The sequence below is a fragment of the Molothrus aeneus genome, chromosome 10 (assembly GCF_037042795.1).
Source record: "Molothrus aeneus isolate 106 chromosome 10, BPBGC_Maene_1.0, whole genome shotgun sequence".
Classification (NCBI taxonomy): Eukaryota; Metazoa; Chordata; class Aves; order Passeriformes; family Icteridae; genus Molothrus; species Molothrus aeneus.
Window position 1 is genome coordinate 2,658,417 of NC_089655.1, and position 23,659 is coordinate 2,682,075.

Genomic DNA, 23,659 nt, shown 5'->3' on the forward strand with positions numbered 1-23,659 from the left:
CTCTGACTAAATTTGTAAGGGAAAGAATCAGAGGAGGCTGGAGACAGAAGCTGCATTCACAGGTCTCATGTTCAGAAGAGCTGTCAGTGGAGAAGGACAAACTACAGAGACTATCAATGCCAATATCAGAAAGTGTCACCTTCCTTTCCAGTTCCTGGGATCTCTTCCCATTATTGAGAGGTGCTGATACAGTCACAAAAGAAGAGAAAAGGAGGTGAGGGAAGTGGGGGAAAGGGTAGCAAAGATGGATGGCAGATGGGTAGGAAGGAGTTAAAATGATAAATCACCTTGCCTTTCACATTGGAGATTTTAAAAGCTGATCATTCACAATGATCAAGAGGATTATAGAGCTGTTCTTAAATCTTCCTGAATTTTATTTCCCTTCCAAAGGAAGGTCTTTTCTTAACACCTGATTGTCCTGGCTGGCAACCTGTAAGAAGTTACCCTGAGCACTGCTGTGGAAACAATAGTCCTGGCAACTGCACTGCCTGACTGAAGTGGCCAGAAAAGCTGCTTCAGCTGCCAAGTAATTTTCAAGAGGATTTGTGAACATTTTTCTGAGAGGTTTTAAGTGCTTGAAAAGGTAGATAAATCATCTGACAGGTGTTGGGTGTATTTCACTAAAAATGCTTGCAAAGTGACAAAGCTGTACTAGAGAATACACATTGTTCTTGATTCCATCACAGAGCACTGGGAGACACACATCATTCATTTACTCACTGGTCATTTTGTACCAAGAAATAATGGCAAGGGATCAAACAAAAGACTGTAGCACTCCCTTGGGAAACATGATGTTCATGCTGTGTATTAAAATCATGTGTACAACGTGGCTTGACAGCTTGGACTGCTGCAATCAAACAGGGCTTTGTTAACAGGGTTTCATAGAAGAACCCTTCATGCTGGCAGTAGGGAAAAAGAGAGAGGAAAGATTATGAAATAACTGAGCATACTGCTGGTTTGTACTCTCAGAGTACAGACTGCTTCATGAGAGTGGTCAGATTCTTCTGCAAGGAAAAAAAACCTTTCCAAATTAGCCTACAGCAGCAGCAAACACAGAAGATGGACATTCTTGGAAAATAAGTTACACAACTCCAGAATGTTTTTCCAGAGAGCAGGAGCATCAGGCACAGCAGGCAGCCACAGGGAAGGTGTGACTTGCAGAGGACAGAATAAGCAAGTTTATAAAGATAGGAGCTTTTCATTTTGCTTTTTGTGGACAGCAAATTGGAAAGGTATCTACAGATATTAAACTAGAGTTGTTGGTTGGCACTGATACTGAATGCAAGCCCCAGTAGTCTGAATCAAAGATCAAGCCTACAAAGGTAAGGAGTTTGCCAGACTACTTTAGTCTTCTCTTTGAAGATCATTCTCTAGATATCTTCAGTCTTCCATTCCCAAATGATCAGATTTTGCTCTGTAACCCTCTAGCACAGTACCTGATGGCTGGGGAGAACACACTACCATCTGAATTCTTAATTATTTCTGAGCAGAGAGTTATTAATAAAATTTAAAATTGAAACACCAAAAAAACTGTAGTAACCAAATCCTCCAAAATTTCACAGTGAAGAAAACGAAATCAATGGGAAACAAAGACTAAAAAATGACTTTGGTTTACTTTTCCACACTAAGCAACATAAAGTCTGGATCACAATTTCCAGTTGAAAATACAGAATGAAACAAAATCTCCAGGTGCATGCAAGGCAGACACAGAAAATATGGTGAACACACACCAAATGGTGCATGGGAGTAATTTGAATTTGCACTTTTCTAGGAACTGCATCAGGTAGAAACACCTTCAGGTAGGCAGATCTTAGATATGGGTCTTAACATCAACATGCTCTAGCTAGATATCTTTGATCTGCTCAGGACCAAGCTTGGACCTCCTGATCTGACTTAAAAGTTGGCTTAAAAAACGTCAACTTAGTTGACTTAGTCAACAAGTTGACTTAAAAAAAGTTGACTTAAAACAAGTGCAGCAGGGTGCTCTGAAGTGTCTAAATATGAGCCTTCAGGCTACCAGGCTCCTCAAGGCTATCAGGGACAAAAGCAGAGTTCATACAGAGGGATTCATTCCTGCAGCTGGGGTCTGTGAATCATTTAGCCTATGGAACACAGGAGAGGCAGGGGATACAGCTGCTGGACACCAGGAATAACCCAGCTCAATGGTGAATTCTGATGGTAACACACCACCAAGTTCAGGCTAAATTCTGAAGAGCAAAAAAAAAAAATTCAAAGCTGCAAAAACCCCACCGTAACTAAAGCAATATTCAAAGGGACCCACAAAAACCCAAAATTACAGAGTTAAGCTACCAAATCAAAACAAAGTAACACGACTTCAAAGGTTACCACACAACTCACATGGAACAGCAACAAAAAGCTCTAATTTAATCAAGTGGTTAATATGAGATGCTACTGATTATGGACAGGAAGAAATCAAAGACAGGATTTCTTGTGTAATCATCCAGGTTGAGGCAAAACAAAACAAAAACCCAAAATACAACATTATTTAGTTTTCAGCATTTAGCATATTACTGAAAAATATATGCCCATTAATTTACCTGCATCCACTGCTGGACTGATTGTGTTCAGAGTTTGCAATCATCAGACTAAATGCATTTGAGCTTGAACTAGAATAAGGAAAAGAGAAAAAGATTAATATTTGAAGACCTAACAAAAAACTTGTTCGTTGTAGCTTTTTATTTTCCTATTAATGACTCAAAAAAAAAAAAAAAAACAAAAACAAAACCAAAACAAAAAAAAAAAAACACCAAAAAAAAACAACAAAAAACACCCCAGCACAAAACCCCCAAAATCCCAACCCCAAATTTTAAAAGCCTCTGCATGGTACAACAAATGGGCACTAAAGCTGCAAACATTTATCTAAGCAGCACAGAACAGCTTGAGTGGGAAAGGACCCATAAGGATCCCTGACTCCCAACACCCTGGTCTCACAGGACTACTAAAGAGATGGTTTTTAACATGGCTTTGCTCTGTCCAGTAAACTACTACTGGAAATATTATTTTAATATTAAATATTTTAATATTAATATTTTAATATATCATAGTTGCACCCTCACACATAAGAATTAACTGACAGGTTTTGACATACAATTACAGAAGTCGGTTTACAAGAAAATAAATAAATAAGGCAAGTTAAACACTCAGTGATGAGAAGAAAGATGCAAATTATGCTGGCAATGCAAACACCAACACCAGAGATCTTTTCTTTAAGATTTATACTACATAATTTACACCACATGAGAGTACAACTTAAGCAGCACACTCAGCTCCCTGCTGAAGAGGCTTTCTACCTTAGTTATTCAGAAATATTGATTCAGATGTAAATAGTCTTTAGGGGCAAAAATAAAAGTGAAATGTATTTAATAAGAGCTACTACCTTTTATGACAGTCTGAAGATTCCATGAGCATTGCTGAATCCTTCCCATTTTCATCAGATTCATGACCATGAGAATCATGCCCACTTGAATAGTTTTCATTTGTGTCATTGCCACTGGAGTCATTGCCACTGGAGTCATTGCCACTGGAGCCACTGCTCATTTCAATATCTTCCTGAAGAACTTCATGAGGGTGCTCAGGCTTTGCTTGAATTTCTGAGTCTTCAGCAATCATCTGGCTGTGCTCAGTGGGAAGTCCAGAATAGTCACTCATCTTGAGCTGCTCTTTTAAGGAGAAGGATGGAGAAAGGTTTCCACTGATGCCAGGGTTCTGCTCCTCAGTGCTAGAGGAGAACCCCCAGAACTTGACAGAGTCCGTGGGACACTCATCAGAAACACTGCCAAGACCAAGAGCAAATCAAGCCATATTCAGAATTTTCCCTCTGTATAAACTCTGTTTGGAAGTACAGATGCACAGATCTGAGGAGGAAGGGAAGGAAGAAAAAAAAATTATTTTCTTGTTTGTTTTGCTGACAAACAGGAATTTGCACTGACTGAAGAAAGTAAAAAATGACATGCATGGTTAATATATTCAGCATTTGCATGGTGAAATGTTTCAGTTAAATTGAAAAAATCTCACGATGTTTTATCATGAAAAAGATATTTATTTTTTAGTAAAAACCCACACATAAGAAAGTAAGTTGAAGGGAAACATGGAAAAACTCCTGAAAAGATCACATATTCCCTTGTTTTCTATTTTCTTACTTAATACTTGTCAGTATTGCTGCCTAGATTTGGATTATAACTATTATGATTTTCAGTGAAGCCATTCCACTGCCTTTCAGTTTACCTTGATAATGGAAAAAAACCTCTATTCAGACATCAGAGCATTGCTTATTTGCTGTGGAGGTGATTTGGGTTGGTCTTCTGTTTTATATTGGGGTTTGTTTCTTTTAAGATCAGTTGGGAAGGAACACTACCGTACTCTTCATTTCTTTCTTTATACAACAGCCATGTAGGTGAGCACACAGAACATGCAGCAGGAACAGGGAAACTAAACACACAAACACACCTAATCACCACCACCAAAAACTCTAAGGCATGAATAACCCTGAGAAGAATTTTATCTACTAATTACTACTAATTTGGGGGGTTTGATAAAAATTGCTTGGAAAAAGAAGGTTAAAACAAAAACCACCCCATAGCCCTGCTTTTAAACCAAATTCTGATGCACCAGGCTCAACAATCAGAGCGTATACAGAGGTGAATCAAGGGCAGACCAATATTGAAGGATCATCAAAAGAGAAGTACTGGAGAGCAGTTCAAGTTTATTTATCTTTTAAAAAGATCATATTTAATCTGACTCACATCCTCATCCATTTCAGCAACTCAGAGACAAGAGTGTAAAACTATGAACTAAGATTCTTTGTTGAGACCCTCTGTAGTTTTCAAGACAACAGAACCATGTATGTTCCTTCCTCTTTGTTCCTTTAAAATATTCACCATTACAATTATTAACTAAGAAACCATTGACAGGAATGACAGCGAATAAAAAAAAAATAACAACCAAGTTTTGTTCATATTAACTACAGCAGTTTTGTCTTAAACACAAATAAATAAATATTTAGGTATTTAAGAAAAGACTGTAATGGAAAACATTCACAACAGTAATTTAAAACACACCATGATTCAACTCCCTCCAAAGCAACACCACATGGAAGCTATTTTCTTACCCTTCTAATTGATGTTTTTCCAGGCATTTCACATTTTTTTTGCATTTTCCAGAAAACACTACTTGTCTCCTCATTTGGTCAAAATAATATGCAATATATCTGCTTTCATTTAAAAGTATAGTTTAAAGACATTTGCTTAAGCTATCAGTAATGGTATAAAGATATAAATAATTCTCTTTCCTTATGAGTATATTCACAAGTGAATTATAGGTGAATAATTATAGGTGTATATAATTCACAAGTGAATTATATTATTATAATTCACTTGAAAAATTATATCTATTACATTATATATAATATATATTATATAACATATTATCTATTATATTTTATATATTATATATTGTATATTTTTCTAAGTGAATTATTATATTATAATTATATTATTAGAATTCAGCTGGAAAAATGCCTTTATGCCTATCTTATATATATGTAATATATCTATAATATTTTATATATTATATTATAGATTATGTATTTTTCTAAGTGAACTATATTATTATAATTAATTATTATATTATTAGAATTCACTCAGAAAAATGCCTTTATGCCTATCTTATATATAATATATGTAATATATCTATATTTTATATATTATATTATAGATTATGTATTTTTCTAAGTGAATTATATTATTATAATTAATTATTATATTATTAGAATTCACTTAGAAAAATGCCTTTATGCCTATCTTATATATAATATATGTAATATATCTATAATATTTTATATATTATATTATAGATTATGTATTTTTAAGTGAATTATATTATTATAATTAATTATTATATTATTAGAATTCACTTAGAAAAATGCCTTTATGCCTATCTAATACATATGTAATATACCTATAATATTTTATATATTATATTATAGATTATGTATTTTTCTAAGTGAATTATATTATTATAATTAATTATTATATTATTAGAATTCACGTAGAAAAATGCCTTTATGCCTATCTTATATATAATATATGTAATATATCTATAATATTTTATATATTATATTATAGATTATGTATTTTTCTAAGTGAATTATATTATTATAATTATTATATTATTAGAACTCACTTAGAAAAATGCCTTTATGCCTATCTTATATATAATATATGGAATATACCTATAATATTTTATATATTATATTATAGATTATGTATTTTTAAAGTGAATTATATTATTATAATTATTATATTATTAGAATTCACTTAGAAAAATGCCTTTATGCCTATCTAATACATATGTAATATATCTATAATATTTTATATATTATATTATAGATTATGTATTTTTTTAAGTGAATTATATTATTATAATTAATTATTATATTATTAGAATTCACGTAGAAAAATGCCTTTATGCCTATCTTATATATAATATATGTAATATATCTATAATATTTTATATATTATATTATAGATTATGTATTTTTCTAAGTGAATTATATTATTATAATTATTATATTATTAGAACTCACTTAGAAAAATGCCTTTATGCCTATCTTATATATAATATATGTAATATACCTATAATATTTTATATATTATATTATAGATTATGTATTTTTTAAGTGAATTATATTATTATAATTAATTATTATATTATTAGAATTCACTTAGAAAAATGCCTTTATGCCTATCTTATATATATGTAATATACCTATAATATTTTATATATTATATTATAGATTATGTATTTTTCTAAGTGAATTATATTATTATAATTAATTATTATATTATTAGAATTCACTTAGAAAAATGCCTTTATGCCTATCTTATATATATGTAATATACCTATAATATTTTATATATTATATTATAGATTATGTATTTTTTAAGTGAATTATATTATTATAATTAATTATTATATTATTAGAATTCACTTAGAAAAATGCCTTTATGCCTATCTTATATATAATATATGTAATATACCTATAATATTTTATATATTATATTATAGATTATGTATTTTTCTAAGTGAATTATATTATTATAATTATTATATTATTAGAACTCACTTAGAAAAATGCCTTTATGCCTATCTTATATATAATATATGTAATATACCTATAATATTTTATATATTATATTATAGATTATGTATTTTTTAAGTGAATTATATTATTATAATTAATTATTATATTATTAGAATTCACTTAGAAAAATGCCTTTATGCCTATCTTATATATATGTAATATACCTATAATATTTTATATATTATATTATAGATTATGTATTTTTCTAAGTGAATTATATTATTATAATTAATTATTATATTATTAGAATTCACTTAGAAAAATGCCTTTCAGTAGAGTAAAATATATTTTTTCCTTCTGCAGGTATTCCCTTCAGGTATTTCAATGCAGATAAAACAGACCTCCTGTGATGCTGCTATATCCAGGCACTGAATTACCCCTCAGGAGCTCTGACAGTTTTTTCCTGGACTAAGGGTAACCACTCGTGTCTTGAGAATTACATAACCAGAGCATGCGATAAAAGATATTTACTCTGAGCTGAAACGGCAGCATGATGTCACAATGGCACATTCTCTGGTGGCCAATGATTAACCGGGTCAGATAGTTCAGCTCTGATCTACTCTGGGTGCCACAAGGAGCTGACACTTGCCCTGCCCTCTGGGGACACTGAGAGAAGCTCTGGGTGTCCCAGCAGTGCCACAGCTGAGCTCAGCCTGCCTGGCTATGACAGGGACCAAAGGCAGCCCCGAGAGCCAGCATGGAATGTGGCACAGGAATTCCTGCACGGACAAACCTCTGGTGCTGCACAGACAGGAGTGCTCTAGAAATGTGTCAGGTTAAGCTCTTTTCTGCCCCAGAGATGGGGCAACTGAGAGGCATTTTATACGCTTTTATTTCATTTTCAGTCTCATGGGAAGGAGGAGACAATACAGATGTTATAATTCATGCCATCACAAGCAGAATTCAACTACTTCTTAATTACAATACACTATAAGCTTCTCTTGGCCTATCAGCTTTAGCCACACCATGCTATAAATGTCTTAAAGCCAATCATCTAAAATTACTTCTCATGAGTCCTACTCCAATGCATCTTTGATAGTTCTATTTGTGAAAAATGCGTATTCATGATTGGCTTTTCACAAATATTGAAATGAATATTATATGTGTTATGTTAGAAAGTTATGCTGCATTAATTTTATTAAGTAGTGCGTTAAACATAGTTTTAGGTTATAACATAATGTTAAAATAGAAACTATGCTATGTAAGATACTTTTTTAAATAAAGGACTTGCACCAGAGAGCAGCCACAGGACACCTGAATCTTTCAGAGAAAGAGAATTTATTGCCCTGTTATCAAAACAAACTTCTTCCTGCCTGCTCAGTCCTGAGGACACCTTAGGATTAAGAGCTAGAAGCTGACACTGCCCAGACAGAATCCTGTGTTGGAATGGAATTTATGTATCATGGATGAGGTGTATGAATATACAACAGGCTGTTGATTTTAAGGGTTAATTCTTTGTTAACGTGGGTCCTCTCTCGGGCTTATGTTGCCCAGAAAAAGGCACCCAGACTGTCCATAACTCTTTGTTTTTATTGTCTCATATTGTCCTAATCCAAATCGTCCAAATTATTATTACTCTAATTATATTACTATTTTTATAACCATTTCATTACTATTAAACTTTTAAAATGTTGCAAACAAGTGATTGGCGTTTTTCACATATTTCCCTAAAGTACTTTGTTTTATTTGTAAGGCCATCTTGTAGGATTCTCTACAAATTCATTTCACACCTAAATGTGCTGATCCATTTGCACCCAGGGGATGCTCTTCCCACTGCTGTGTAAATCAGAGCATATCTGCTTAAATAACTGCAACCACTGTCCAAAGCCACTGCCCAGTGTCATTGATCCTGTTATTTCTCAGAGGACACCCAGGCTGTAAAGCTCGATGGAGAGTTCCATGAGTGAAGGTAATTAACGGTAATTAACCCCATCACAGTTCAAATGAAGCTTTAAGAAAAAATGCACTCACAGCATCACCTTAAAGGAGGCCTAAGGTGTACAAATATAAGGCAAGATCTACAATTTCTCATCCTATAGTCTGTACCAAACTTTGGAGTTTCTTCCTGTTTTCCTGACAAAATGCTACTTACTTAGAAAGAGCTTTAGATACATGAGAAAAAAAATATTGCCATAATCAAAACACCATTGTATCTGTTAGGAAATTATGTTTTCTTTAGAGATACAGGAAAAGAGCTCTCACAAATTAAACAACTAAAAAAACCCCAACTTTGGGCTGCTATATTTACTCCTATAAAGAAAACGATGTAAATCACTACTGATGGGTTTATAAGCACGAACTACCAAAGACAGAGTCTCAGAATAGCCCTAAATTCTCTGAAGGTAATTAGCCCAATATAGCAGTAATGCAGTAAAATTGTGCTATTTATAGGAAGAGCAATGATTGTGCCACAGCTTTCTTCCTCTGATGCAAATATTTTGGTTTTTACTCTTTAGGCACAAGAAACCTCTTCTCCTGAATTCTGATGCCAGAGAGGATTACATGTGCTGTAGTATTTCCAGCCATAAGAATTGTTCACAAATACTTCTTTGACACGACCTTTCCTTGGAAAATTATTTTCCCAAAGTATTTTTTGTAATCTTTGGAAGTCTAAGAGGCAATGAAAATGTGCCATAGCTAGCATGTATAGTCTTACAGTTTGAAATTCTGAGTTGTTAAACCACTGGTGAATAATTTTTTCCACCTCCAAATATCATCTATTGTCTCATCTCCTCCCTTCTTTCCATGACAGCCAGGCTAGCTTCTGCCAGGTATTTGTAGGAAACTTCTGCAGTGTTTCCTTAGGTGGGAGAGAATTGTTCCCAAAATAAATAAATAAATAAATCTGTATGCTATCCAATAACTTTTGAGGAATTTCCTGTAATTCCTGAAACAAGAGTTGATTGATTCAATGACAGTCAAGCTTTCAGGGTTTTAAAAAACAGTTTTATTTTAAGCAATGAGTACAAACTAAGAGAGTTACCAACATAAAAGAAATAGATACTGACCCTTAGGAGACACTATGTGAATTTTTTTCCTCTTGATACCTGGCAGAAATTTGTGTCAAGAAGCAATTCAGTCGTGTTACTTCTGGTTCTAACTAACAACATGCCAGAACTTCTGCAGCTTTGTCCACACCTAATAACTACATTATAGTGACTACAGTTTGGATCACAAAGACAATCAAACCAGAAAAAAAAAAAAACAACAAAATAAAAAGAGTATTTGAGTAATGGAGAAAACATAAGTTTGTCATCTTTAAAGGTATGTTACAAAAAGAACTGGCTCAGCATGAGCTGGAATGGTTTTCTTAGCCAAGACTGGAAGATTAACGTCACTGAAAGTCAGTCTTGCACAAAATTTCTTCAGTTTCAAAATCTTAAAAGCCTCAGTGCCAGAGGCACATAGCAGAGTAAGGAATACAGGAAGAGTGAAGAGGAAGGAACAAGAAAAATATTATTATAAACTTGTAAGAGCTTCTGCAGAAAGGGAAGCCTTTCTAAAACAAGACTTTACCTCTTTGAGAGAATGTTGGTGCTTTTTTAATTTATAATGTGATGTTAATATATGCCCTAACTTTGGAGACATGGTCTTAGAAGAGACAGGAGTAATTGTGCAAAAAGCTCAGGCTGGCAATAACCCTCCACCACGCTCTGCAATGTAGATAAGAAGAGATGCAGCTGGCCAGACTTCAGTGTGAGCACAGAAAGGCATTTAAGTGGAACATCTGCATGCAGACACCAGCACTGTGTGAACACTTCAGGAGCACAGACGGTCAGACAGCACAGAGAGATTAATTATCTTTGAAACTAATCTCAGGGAAAATGACATAATAAATTGCACATATTCATCCCACTCATATGCTTGAATAAATGCCCAATCACTAACCAAACAACACTGGAAGGCAAAAGCTTGCATGTTTTCCCAGTGTGAGGTTCTCTCTTGTTACCAGTTTGAGGAAGGTAATTACATCCCATATTGAGTTCAGGAAGATCTCAACATGGAAACACAAAGAGCTCTTTTAGGTTTCATATCAAAAGAAGCCAGGTTTTTCTTTCTTTTCTGCTTCACCTTCTAAACTTTTAAGGGATGTCTATTTTGACTCTATAAATAAAAACTTTTATAAAATTAAACTGGCACCAGCTAAGCTTAATTTTACAGCAACTGGCTCACAAAAACCCATTCTACTGCCTCTGGCAAAGACTAGAGCTCTCTAAGATCCTGATGCAGTGTGTGAAAGGTACCATAATTCCACTGAGCACTAAGGACAAATGCAGGCATTGATTTGCCAGGTTAGATATGCAGCAAAGGTCTTCTGGTTATTCATTACCTACAGTTGCTCCTTTATTCTGCAGTAAGACAAAGGAAACAGCCTGAACTTGAGCATGGCCAAAAAAACCACACCAAAATATGTATGGACAAATGCTGAAAGAAGTCATTGAGCTTGTTTTTGAAAAACACCCTTAAGAAGGGTTGTAGAGCACCAAGGAGGCAGATTTCTTCTGAAACAATAACTTTTAACCCAAAAATCTTGTTTCAGCAGAGATCTGGTTATATTCAGAGAACATTTTTCCAGATTTCCTTTCACACAAAAACGATCATGTTTAGTACTGCTATATAAAGGAAACTAACTGGTATATAAAGGAAACTAACAATCCAGAGTCAAAATTATCCAATTCAAGAACTGAGGAAGAGGCAAACATCTCATGATTTGAGTCTAAATTCACAACTACTATCAACTTAGTCCAAATATTCCCAAAAAAGCAAGAACCAAACTACATTTTATGCCTAAAGGCATGTAAATATTCAGGTACTCTTAACTGTCCTAGAACCTATAGAGACATTCCTAATGGTCAGGTTTAAATTTTACTGAAGATCTTGTCAACAACAAGGGCTTCCAAATGTCTTCTGGATTTTTGCTTTGCAAAATGATAACAGTTTTCTTATTTAGATGACAAAAAACTAGCAAGGGTTTAGTCAGATCATGCAATTCTAGATATGATTGAAAATTAACATCTACAATGAATGCATTCTCTCTGTGCAATTAGACAATAATTAAATGCTTGGGAGTTGGAAAACGTTAAGAAAAAAATGTTGGAAAACAAGCAATAATCCAAGAAGTGACTTGTTCAACTGTGCAACTTCAGCATTGAGAGCTTTGTGTTTTCCTGGCAAGAACAATGAACTGAATACCTTCACTAGGACTTTTCTAGGAAGGGGGGAAAGAAAAGATGGCAATATTCTCAGATTATAGGAAACCATAAGAAAGATGGTAATTTCAGTAATTTCTTGCAAGATTTTTTTAGTTAAAAAAAGAAGGGGAACTTTTTTACTAGATTACTTACTCCAAGTAATCAGGAACAAGTTTTGCTCTTTTTTTAAACAAGCAATGAGATGTTAATGTCAGTAAAATTATCAACATCTAGTATACCACAAAGGCTCCCATAAAATCTGAATTTCACAATATTCATTTCACAACTTTTTGATCAGGATTCACCTTTCAGCTCAAGAAAATCCTGAACACAAGCCTCTTATTTGTCTTATAAGGGTCATCTTCATTAACCACTGCTTTCAGCTGCCACTTTACAAAGGGAACTGATCAGGACACAGCCTTGTTCCAGACCCATCCGAGTGCCACCCTGAATTTATAGCAGCACCTACACAGGAAGAAGTCAGCATCAGATCAGGGCCCTGGCATCCACAGTGAGGATGCTTCCAACCAGATTGTTTCCTTGCTGAAGCAACTCAGACCTCAATTTAAGAATAAGTATGGTTTAAGGCTAAAAAATGTTTTTGCTTAAAATAAGGTAACTCCCCATTATACCCAAACTACTGCTCTGAATGAGTACATAGATATGACTGAAGCCTCAGTTTAAAGATAACAAACACAGAACAATATATTTTCTGCATAAGCTTTAGAGGAGCAGGAGGGGAAGCATCTTTCTACTAGCATGAATCATAATAATGATGTGTGTTTCTTACCTGTTTTTTCTACAGGTGAAAAGGTGGCAAAAGTGTTTATCAAGCTCCCTCCCAGCTAGCATCAAAAGCATGAGGTGCCTAGGTCCAGAGTCTGCCACATGCATTTAATTCTTGTCTCATCCTCTTCTACTGGAAATCTTTGACCATTACAGAGTCCGGACACCTCTATAACTATAAAATATAAAAGAAATACCTGGGCCCCCCAACAGTGTCCTCTTCAAACAGATACCAGAGAGATGCTCACAGCTATGTCACTCCTATGCAGATAAATGTTGGTTAAACATGAAACTGTCATACAGCAGAGGAAGAAGACACAAATTTGCATTTTAAACACTTTTGCTCTGAAATAAGGTCTTAAAGAGTTTTAAAGTAATAGCATGTTCTGCACTAGCTAAAATAACCCTTAGGATTCACAATTAGAATGGTATCACAGTGTGTACAGTCTGCATGGGCTGACACAGCCACTGGGAACACGGGGCTGGCCTCCCCAGCAGGGCACAGAGCCACATGCCTGATGTGGTCTGGTCAGCAGGAGCTCCAAGTGCTCATCAAGTTTGGCTGCAATATCATTTTATAGTTCTCTGTCACAGTAGGATGGGTAAGAGCAGTAAAGATTTTACCAGGCAGTTATCAAATTTCATTTCACACAATGATTGAGATCAAAAGAGCCTTCTGGAGGTTCCTTGCCCAACTCCCTGCTCAGGCACAGTCACCTAGGAGCAGGCTGCTCAGCACCAACAGATGGCTTTTGGCTATCTCCAAAAATGGGTATTCCATAGCCTCTCTGGGAAATCTGTTCCAGTGCTCACTCCCTCTCACAGTAAAAAAACCTGTTTATTTATGGTCAGAAGTCTGTACTAACAAACTCCATTAACATTATTATTCTTCCTAATACAAAGTTTCTCAAGAGAGACACTGGGAATTTCAATGAAAAACAAAAAAAAACCTGAAAATTTTTCTAGGAAATCTAGGAAACTAAGTCTGCTGGTGCATGCCACTGCCATGTGGCACAAATAAATGGTAGAATAAAACTCAGAAGACCAACATTTGTGTGGCAGACAATTACATCATTTTAAGTGCTTCATCTGAATACGCAGAAGAAATGTTTGGAACAGTGTTCAAATCCCAAGCTAAGCACTCTGGAAGGCAGCCCATGCTAGCAAGCCTTAATTTAACATGCTGCAAACTGTTACAACTGTTGAAAGTACACTTGTGTTGGCCAGACTAAAGGAACAATTTATTCACAACATTCCGTCCTGCGTGACGTTGTGAAGCCGGTACAAGTTCTAAAATACTCAAATTATGATAGAAATCTGTATGCACTGGCTCTTGAAATGCTTTGCTCCTGTTTTTATCATAAACTGATAATACAGGATTTAAATTATAGGCTTTATCTCTGACCAGGAGAAGCATTAGAAATCGCTGTAGCCAGAACTACTTGCAGATTTCACAGTTTTTAGCCTGAACATTGAAAATGTGGAACGTTCTTTCAGCACCAGTTGAATCCTTGTTTAAAGACAGCTCTTGCAATTCCTTTACACTAACTCAACTCCCTGTAAAATTTCAATTAAAAAAAGTTTAAAAGGTTTTCCAAAGTCTAAGTTTGAAGATATACTCACAGTGGCACAGCATGTACCATTTTAATTGTGTATCACATTGGTTTCATGTATTTAACACATTTAAGACATTAAAACATCAAGAAAAATAGTCCTTGTAAACTACTAAAAATTCTCATGATAAGCCATTCTGCAATTTAATGGAAAGTAAGGCAAATCTACACCAAAAGGATTTTTATCAGAAACAAAATGCCTGGTTTGAATGACTTGTACTTAAACAGTCTGAACAGAATTAGAGCCAGCCTATTTTACCTGTTTTCTATTATTTTTCAGAGGAAATGTACAGGTGATTGAGTATGCCCAAGTCCCAAAACACTAAAAGACTTCATCTACAGATGGCATCTCCAGTAAAGTGTTTTCCACAGAAGGAAATCTAATTTGTTCAGTTCCCAAGCAAGACAGAACTTGTGACATTTCCTCATTTCCTTCCACACTGACATAACTCTATTCTAAGCACAGAAGACTTCAGATACTAGAAAGGAGTGAAAACCCTGCTGTAGGAACACACCTGTGATATGGGAGGCAAACCAAGCTGAACCAGCTTCACTTTCTGCAGAGAGCTGAAGTCACACCTGCAGCATTGAAAAGAGTCAGCTGTTAGAACCCACTCAGATCACATTTTCCAACCACAGAAAAACAGGATTGTTCGGGTTTTTTCCTCAATCATTTAGACTGAACAGACATTGTAGTGCTAATCCTCAAAATCTCAGTTACAATTCCATCTGTACTGCAATATCACAGTACTATCCACATCATCTGTCTTTCCTGTCTAGGGCCAGTACTGGGGCATCATCAGATCACATTTAATGAAAGCACATTATAAATCACAGATTACATTCCTCCACCATACTCCTTTAATTATATTTCCTTTTTTTGCTCAAATAACAGTCAACTTGTCTTTATTTTCAAAACAGAGCACAACTGACCAAAAAATAATGTTGGAAGCTATGATTTGCTTTTTTAAATTCAAGTTTAGGAACATAATATTTTCCCTTTTCTTCCTGAGCTATCATCCTAACTCTATCTAAGTAACAGTAGGTACTTGGTTTTCTGGACCCCAAAATTTTCCTCATAATTGAAAGCTCCTTACCACAAGAGCAATCAAAAAAATGGAAGCTATTTTTAATAAACACCTGCACAAACAATGCAGATGCAGCACTTGATACTGACACTACACTAAATTCCAGTTTCATAAAGATTTAGAGAAGCCACAACATTTCCATGTACTTCATGACTTGTGCAACAGGTCTTTGGAAATGTAAAGCCCTGAAGATCTCTATTTTTGGGTGTTCTGACACTACATTTTAAAGGAAGTACACAAAAGAGCAATATCAAAACCACAGAGACACCTCCCACCCTCCCAAGTTCAGAGTCATTAAGAAAGAACTGATATCACAAAACACTTTCTTGGGTACAGCATCAAACACTCACCTCAATGAATGTACTAATCATGGTCTTTCCAAATCTCAAAGTGTCATCAATATATTCCTATTAAAAAAAGAAAAAAGAATATCAGGTTTTGTAAGCAACATATTTTTTTTAATAAAAGATAAATCCATTTCATAATGCAACAGAAGTCAAATCATGCAAAATAAGTCTTCCACAAGTGAAGAACTATTATAAAGACTACAAATACAAGAGGAGAGGAGATGAAATCAAATTTTACTGATAAAAGTATTTATTATTGTAACCTAACTTCTAAATTGACTCCTTGAGCAATGCCCAGAATAATTACCCACTGAAGTCTGTTCCCTTTATAAATGTAAGAAACCAGCCCAAATTCTCACTTCTGCCAGACCAGAAATAAAGGTCACTCTACCCTTTCAGGTAAGTATTCCTTGTGCTGTTAAACCCACCACCTGTGCTCAAGACTCCACAGTGAATCTGAACTGATCATCCCTGAGAACAAATAGAAACTGTCTCTCAAATTTGTTCTTTCACCTTGAATAACAGATGAAAGAAGGAGCCAACTTTAATTGCCAACAAGTTGGGTATTTGCTATTAAAAAAAAAAAAGCAGCCTGTGCTGAGACATCTAGAGACACAAAACACCATCTCCTTCACTTGTCCCATGCTGATTTCTAGACATCCTTCTTTCCAGCTTCCAGTCTTAAAAAAGGTGCCTTCTTAAAGGTATGTAAAATTATTTGTATGCAGTGTGAAGTTTAAAAAACACCTTATTTCCTTTGTAACCAGAAAATGCCACTGTCTTCCCAAGTGGAACTGGAGAGACAATTAAGCACAACATCAATAATCAGAACTCTAAATTAGCATGCCAATTCTTGCTCCTTTTGAAAAAAAATGAGAAAAATTATACATTTGAGATTGCCAAGTGGTGTCACAGAAAAGAGAGAAAAATAATGTCCCACCAGTCATATATTTCACCTTTATTCTAGCTGAAACTAGATTTAAAAATATCTCAATACCCTAGATCAACTTTAGTATTTGCTGACATCTCCATCAAGCAGTATATTTGTATATCTACTACTCCTCTCCTTTAAGAAAAAGACATACTTTCACCACATTGACTGTAGTTCCAGGCTAATGCTGCCCTTCAGACATTGCTGTGGTTCACAGCCTGTTCAAAATTTCAGCCAGAATCAAAGTCCCCTTCTGGAAGATGCTGTGCCAAATAAATTCTTGTCCCCTTCACATGAATAATCCACTCCAAAAAGTGCAGCAACCTAACAAACACCATGTACTTGTCCTAGGAGTTGGATGTATTAGTACTGAAATGAGAGCTCAAGTCACAGGAGAACCATGGCAGAGATGTAACTGGAATCAAGTAAGGGCTTTTATACACTGAAGATCTTTGTACAATTAAAGAAACCAAGCAGAAACATAAAAGTACATGTAATAAGGTCAAGCACAAAAACCGTACTAAGATACAAAAGCTGCAAGGAATAAGGAGGATAGGAAGAAAAAAGACAAGTACTAGACATCCTCACCACTTCATCTTGTCTCCCTAAGCTTCAATTACAATCAATTGCAGGTGTTATTTAACAGTGAATTGCCTCTGTTTCAGGACAGGATGTTAGAAAGGCAATGCAGCTTCGGTTCTACTTTTTAAAAGTCAGTTCTACTTTTAAAAAAAAAGCCATCTACACCAAGAAATCTCTGCCCATCTCTAACTATTCTACCTATAAGAAAAATCAAGTGTTAAGAATTCCATGGTATGCTCAAAAACAGGTGGAAGCAAAACTAAAGTCTTTCCCAGACATTTTGGCATACAGATGGATTTTCTTTCCCACCACCAAATCCTGTCAGGATCAACACTGGTACTGCTTGTACAGAACTTCTGCAGCCTGCTCACACCATATGCAGAATCTCCTCATCCTCTTGCCCAAGAAATGCCTTCTGTGTATTTCAGTCCACTCATGTAAACCACATGTTGAGTCACTACTCCTTCAGCATCCTCAATAACATTTTCCTTCCTATTGGGAGAAAATTAAGGAAATCATGGAAAATTAAGAAAATTAAGGAAAAATGAAATCCATATTCTATGCTTATATATGTTGAGGAAGGTAAATTTAGCCTCACCTCTGATTGTGTTCTACAAGCAAAGTTGCCTACCAAAAAACATCAGAGAACTCATAAGGCTCCTCTAGGACTATCACACACTACTTCAGCAGCAGATCCCCAGCAGCTGAGAACATCTGTACAAAAACTTCTTGACTTTACAAAAGCTTTCACACACACAAATTCTCCTAATCTCCCTTTCATACATGGATAAGCAGGAAAACTTCAGAACACAGCTGGGCAGCTCACTGAAACTCAGTGCATTGCTGCTGTCCCTCAGGAACTCCTCACAAGGGACAGGACCAAGTCAGAGGATTCCCTACTGGTGCAAGCCCAGTGCAGCTGTGAGAAATGAAACCCTGGAGATGAGAGCTCTTTTTCGGAGTAGTAATTCCTAGTTGATGTTAATGAAGTTGATAGGGTCTTAATTTGAAGTGTTGGTCTGTTGTTAAATATTGAATGTTAGAGTTCTAGGACTTGCCTTTAGTTGCCACTGTTAAGTGTTACTATTTTACCCTGTATTTTTATCCCTTTCCCTCATACTCTGTATTTGTAGCCCTCCTCACCCCGGATTTGTATCCCTCCCTGTAGGGAACCACTTCCCCTGCTCCCAGAAGGACTTGCACCCGGACTGAATTTAAATGAGAGGCTGTGAGAACTATATGAACCCTCTCAAAACAAGAAACCAGCACATCAAGTATGATTTTAACCCAGCAGAACCACACTAAATCACCCACCCTTGACCAGATCCAGATTCCGTTCTGCCCCCATAATAGTTTTTATTTTAATTTTTAAAATTTTAATAGTACTCAGCTTGGAGGATACCCCTAAGCTATGAGCCAACATTGTCTTCTAAGGACTCTGGTGAGGAGGGAAGCCTCAGCTTTGCCGAGAGACAAAGCTGCACTCCTCCTCCTCGTCCTGGTCCTGTGGGAGCAGCAGCGGCGTGCGTGACCCCTCGGGTTCCCCACCCAGAGCTGTCTTTAATAAAGGCCTTTTTAAAGGAGCTGCTCTCCTGGCCCTGTTTGTCACAGCTACAGCCATTCAAAGCCCCCATGTACACTGGAAGGTACCCCCAGAACACAGAGCAGAGGCCCAGAGCCTGCCCGTGTCCTGTCAGAACTCAGTGCATCCCTCTGGGTGTCCAGAGCTGCTGGGACCCCTGCTAGGGGCTCAGAGACCCTGGCACACAGCCCAGAACACCTGGGGGTTTGATTATGACCCGTGGAGCAAATTACCAGCTTTGGATGAAGACCTGAAAGCCACAGAAGTTTAAGTAGTGTAATAATAAAATTATCACTGGGTGAAGGGGTGGATTTTGGGGTTTTTAGAATGGGGGTTTTGGGGACAAGATGGAGGGACTTGGGCATGTCCAGCCTTTCTTCTTCTTTTCTATCTCCATCTTCTGCTGTGATGTTGGCACTTTTGGATTGGTTTAGAGTAGAAGCTCACTGTCTAACACAGGTGATAGGTATAGGAAAGCAATTGTAAACATGTTATCTGTAGTTTGTAGTATAAAGAGATAACACCGCCCCGGGGGCGGGCAGAGCGCCGCTGTCTGTCCTGCTGAGCGCACCTTGGCTGGACAGGAGAAAAATTTTTATAGATAAGATACAATAAACAACTCTGAGACGGAGAACTGAAGAACTCCGACTCATTCTTTGAACGTGCAGGCCGAAACAGAGACTTTTCCCGTGTCTCGGGGCTGCAATAAACAGCAATCCCGAGAGCCCCCAGCGGCGCTGGCAGCAGGGTGCGAGCAGGCTGCCCGAGCGTGCCTGCCGATGTGCTGAAGCCACTTAGAGCAGCACAGCCCGGCGCGGCCACCAGGCATGCGGGGTCCCATGTGTTCGCTGCTGCCTACGGCACACAGAACGGGCTCAGAGGCACTGCAGGCATCTCCACTCGCTCGACACACACTCCAATCCCACCCTTCTTCTGGTCTTCTCTGCCACACTATTTCACAAAGCAGCCCGAGGATGCAAGAAATCCCAGCAAGAGACAGCAAACCTATCACCCTCTGAACTGAGGTTTTGACTCTACCTTCTCTTTTCCAATGTACTTTAAACATACTTGTGAAAAGTGCATATTATATGGCTCTATGCAGGTATTTACTATATGTATTTTGATAAACGTAGTCTTGTAATTAAAAGGTAACTTTTGTAGTTAAAATAAGAACTATGTTAGTGGGATTTTTTTAAAGAAAGGAATGAGGCACTTGCATCAGAGAGCAGCCCCAGGACACTTAAATCTAAAAGAATTTATTGCCCTCTTATCAGAAGAAACAAATTCTTCCTGCGTCAAAGGTGCTGTTAGGATTAGAAGGAAGAAGTTGACACTGACCAGACAGAATCCTGTATTTGAATGGAATTTATGCACCATGTATGAAGTGTATGAACATGCAACAGGTTATTGTTTTTAAGGGTTAATCCTTTGTTAACGGGTGTCCTTTTTTGGGCTCACGCTGCCCAGAAAAAGGTACCCAGACATCCGTAACTCTTTTGTCTTTATTGTCTCATATTGTTCCTAATTAAAATTCTCCTAATTATTATTACTCTAATTGTATTACTATTTTTATAACTATTTTATTACTATGAAAATTTAAAATTTTTAAAACAAGCAATTGGTGTTTTTCACAATACTCCACTGAGAGAAGTCTCAAAAGAAACAATCCTATCCACTCACAAACAAAGCTCTAAGTGTCAGAAGGCAGAGCTCTACAAGCAAAGGCAATGTAGCTTTGGTTCTACTTTTAAAAAGTCAGTTCTACTTTAAAAAAGCCTTCTTTGCTAGCCAACAATATTCAGTCTGACCCCACAGCAGGGGTTAAGTTTAAGGCCACAGTTCAAGCAGGAAAGCAGACAGACACTTCTTACACAGGACACAAAACAGCAGCAGCATTACTTTCAAGACCAACACTTTCTGTATTCAACTTCATCCATAACCAAAAGAACAAGTAAAAGCTCTTTAGAGTAATACAACAGTATCACAAAGAATAATAGGGATATTAATTGGTGCTCGACAAGCTAAGTTAACACAATGAATATTTAAGCAGTTTAAAACTTGCACTACATGGATATAACTGAATGTGGAATACAGTAAGAAAATCCAGTTAAAAATCCCAATAATCCACCATCCTTATAGAGGAATTCTAGGCCATGCAACCAAAACTGGAGATAAAAATTCCTTTTCAGAAACACCTGATTACCCAGTAATTATAATGTGGTAATGTTATGAGTATAATACAGTGTCTAGAGGACACTCATGCCAGCTATTACACAAGGCCTTGCTCAGAACATGACGTTCCTTTTAACATAGGCCAACCATAGCAACCCTATGGAAAACACTACAGTTGATCTAGACTAGTGATAACTTACTTGTTCTACTGGCTACCAGTAATCTTCTTGCTTTTAAACCACAACAAATATACCTCATCCCATGGTAACTTGCTCATTTCCTTATTCTTTGAGGAGTGAAAAAAAGATTATTTTTTTTAATGCAGTAAAGCATATTCTAATACTGTAAAGATGTTAGAGAAATAAGGGTGTGGCAAGAACCCAGGAAAAAAAGAAAACTGTTTATCAGTCTGTATCTAAGCCAAATACTTCCTGGTCATAATAAACGTCTGAAGTAGAAGAAGAATCCAGAACTCTACTGCCAATCACTTTCCCCACTTCATTCTATCTTCATACTTTGAGACTAAACTCCATCAACATCTCAGTTTACTAGAAAAGCTTATTACTGTAGGAGCATATTGTTCAGGGAGAGGCTCAAGTAAGTTTATCAAGTAAACTGTGTTGTTACTTACTTTAATCTTATGACTAGAGGAAGAAAAAGCAGACAAGGTATTATGCCAAGAGTATGCTGCCTCTTTAATGCCTCTCTGTGGAAGTCCAAAATGAGTAGCAGTAAATTGTAAAAATAAAAATTACTTGGATTTTCACTGACAGAATTTGTTTGCTAAAACGAATATAGGAAGTCTATAACAAGTCCCACCAACAGACAAATAAAGAAAAATTCCAGCAAAACCATGCATTCTTTGAATTATAAATGAAACAAAAAAAAACTTGCCAAATCTGAAGAAGTGCACAAAAGCCAAAAACCTACTTTCCATGCCTTTGCCTTCTGAACTTCATCAAGCCAAACCACTTCTTCACAGAACGGACCATCCTCTTTCACTGTGGTGTTTGACATTTATGACACCCAACTACAATACTTCCTTCTACCTTGAAATACGCACTTGAAATGGCCAAAACCTCACCAAAACCTGAAAGTTTTGGTAGACTTTTTTTTTTCTACTCCAGGCCAAAGGCCATCTCTTTTCCTCTATGCGTTACTAGTGAGGTGAGCAACCTGCACAGTCCAGAATCAGGACTCCACACCTCAGGACAGTGTCGTCATCACAAGACTGACATCTAGCTTTGCATGGAGCAAGGCCACAGTCCAGCCCGACAGTGGAACTTCCTCACTTTGCAGAAACAACGCAAGTTTCAGAGACAAAGGCAAAAGAGAAAGATCATAAAAGCACTCAAACACGTCCAAGCATAAGCAAGAAGGAACTTGATGTTATAGTGCAACAATGTGGGCACTCTCCCTAACATCAATCAAACTGTGGCTGAAACAATACTGGCAACTTGGAAGGTTTTCTCACTATACTAATCAGGTTTTTTACTCTACTTCTGACTTGATAGATACTCTTACCACTAGAATCATTAGAGAATTTCCACTTTTTTCCCTTTACTCATGAAAGCTATTCAATCTCAGCTGTCCAAGACAATAAATCTCAAAGTCTTGCATTTAGAAAAGAAAGATATGAGCTTACAAGGAAGATGGAGAAAGACTTCTTATCAGGGCATATGGTGACAGGATGAAAGGCAGTGGTTTGAAACTGCAAGAGGGTAGATTTAGATTGGACATATGGATAAAACAGTTGGACTTAAGGATCTCAGAGGTCTTTTCCATACTTAATGGTGCTGTTTCTTTGATCCGAATCAATGCACTGTCTCAGCCAAGTTACTTTTTCACTGGACTACACTTACAAAGCACTGCAGCTTCCCAAGTACCTGATACCTCATACCGACCTCCCGGGAGGCCTTTTTAAGCTCCTATAGTACACGGAGAAATGCTGTCCCATTATGAAAATGCTTACCCTATTGCGAAAAGTCAAACGTAAAGCGTCAGCTTGACTGTTACCATGCTGCTCACCTATTTGCATGAAACTGTACTTACATAAAGCGTTTTGTAATCATGCATGTAATACTATGCACCTAATGTGAACAGCAGCACAACCACACCGTCTCAAGGAACAGACTGTCCTTACAACTACGGGCACCGCAAAAAACAAATGGACAGCACCTGTTGCCTACCCCACCTGTAGCTCG

General features: G+C 36.5%; 1 protein-coding gene across 3 annotated transcripts in view; it reads right to left on the reverse strand.

Moving 5' to 3' along the window:
* Positions 1–23,659, reverse strand: part of PER2 (period circadian regulator 2) — a 50,675-nt gene that overhangs the window by 26,206 nt on the left and 810 nt on the right. The window contains exons 2-6 of one of the 3 annotated variants that reach the window (XM_066556510.1): positions 16,192–16,248; positions 15,269–15,332; positions 13,145–13,309; positions 3,398–3,875; positions 2,559–2,627 (exon numbers count right to left, since the gene is read on the reverse strand). In XM_066556510.1, the coding sequence (XP_066412607.1) occupies positions 2,559–2,627; positions 3,398–3,669 (341 nt within the window). In that variant the 5' untranslated portion in view covers positions 3,670–3,875; positions 13,145–13,309; positions 15,269–15,332; positions 16,192–16,248. Of the gene's footprint in view, positions 1–2,558; positions 2,628–3,397; positions 3,876–13,144; positions 13,316–15,268; positions 15,333–16,191; positions 16,249–23,659 lie in introns of all 3 variants that reach the window. The other 2 variants (XM_066556512.1, XM_066556513.1) reach the window with 2 other exon arrangements.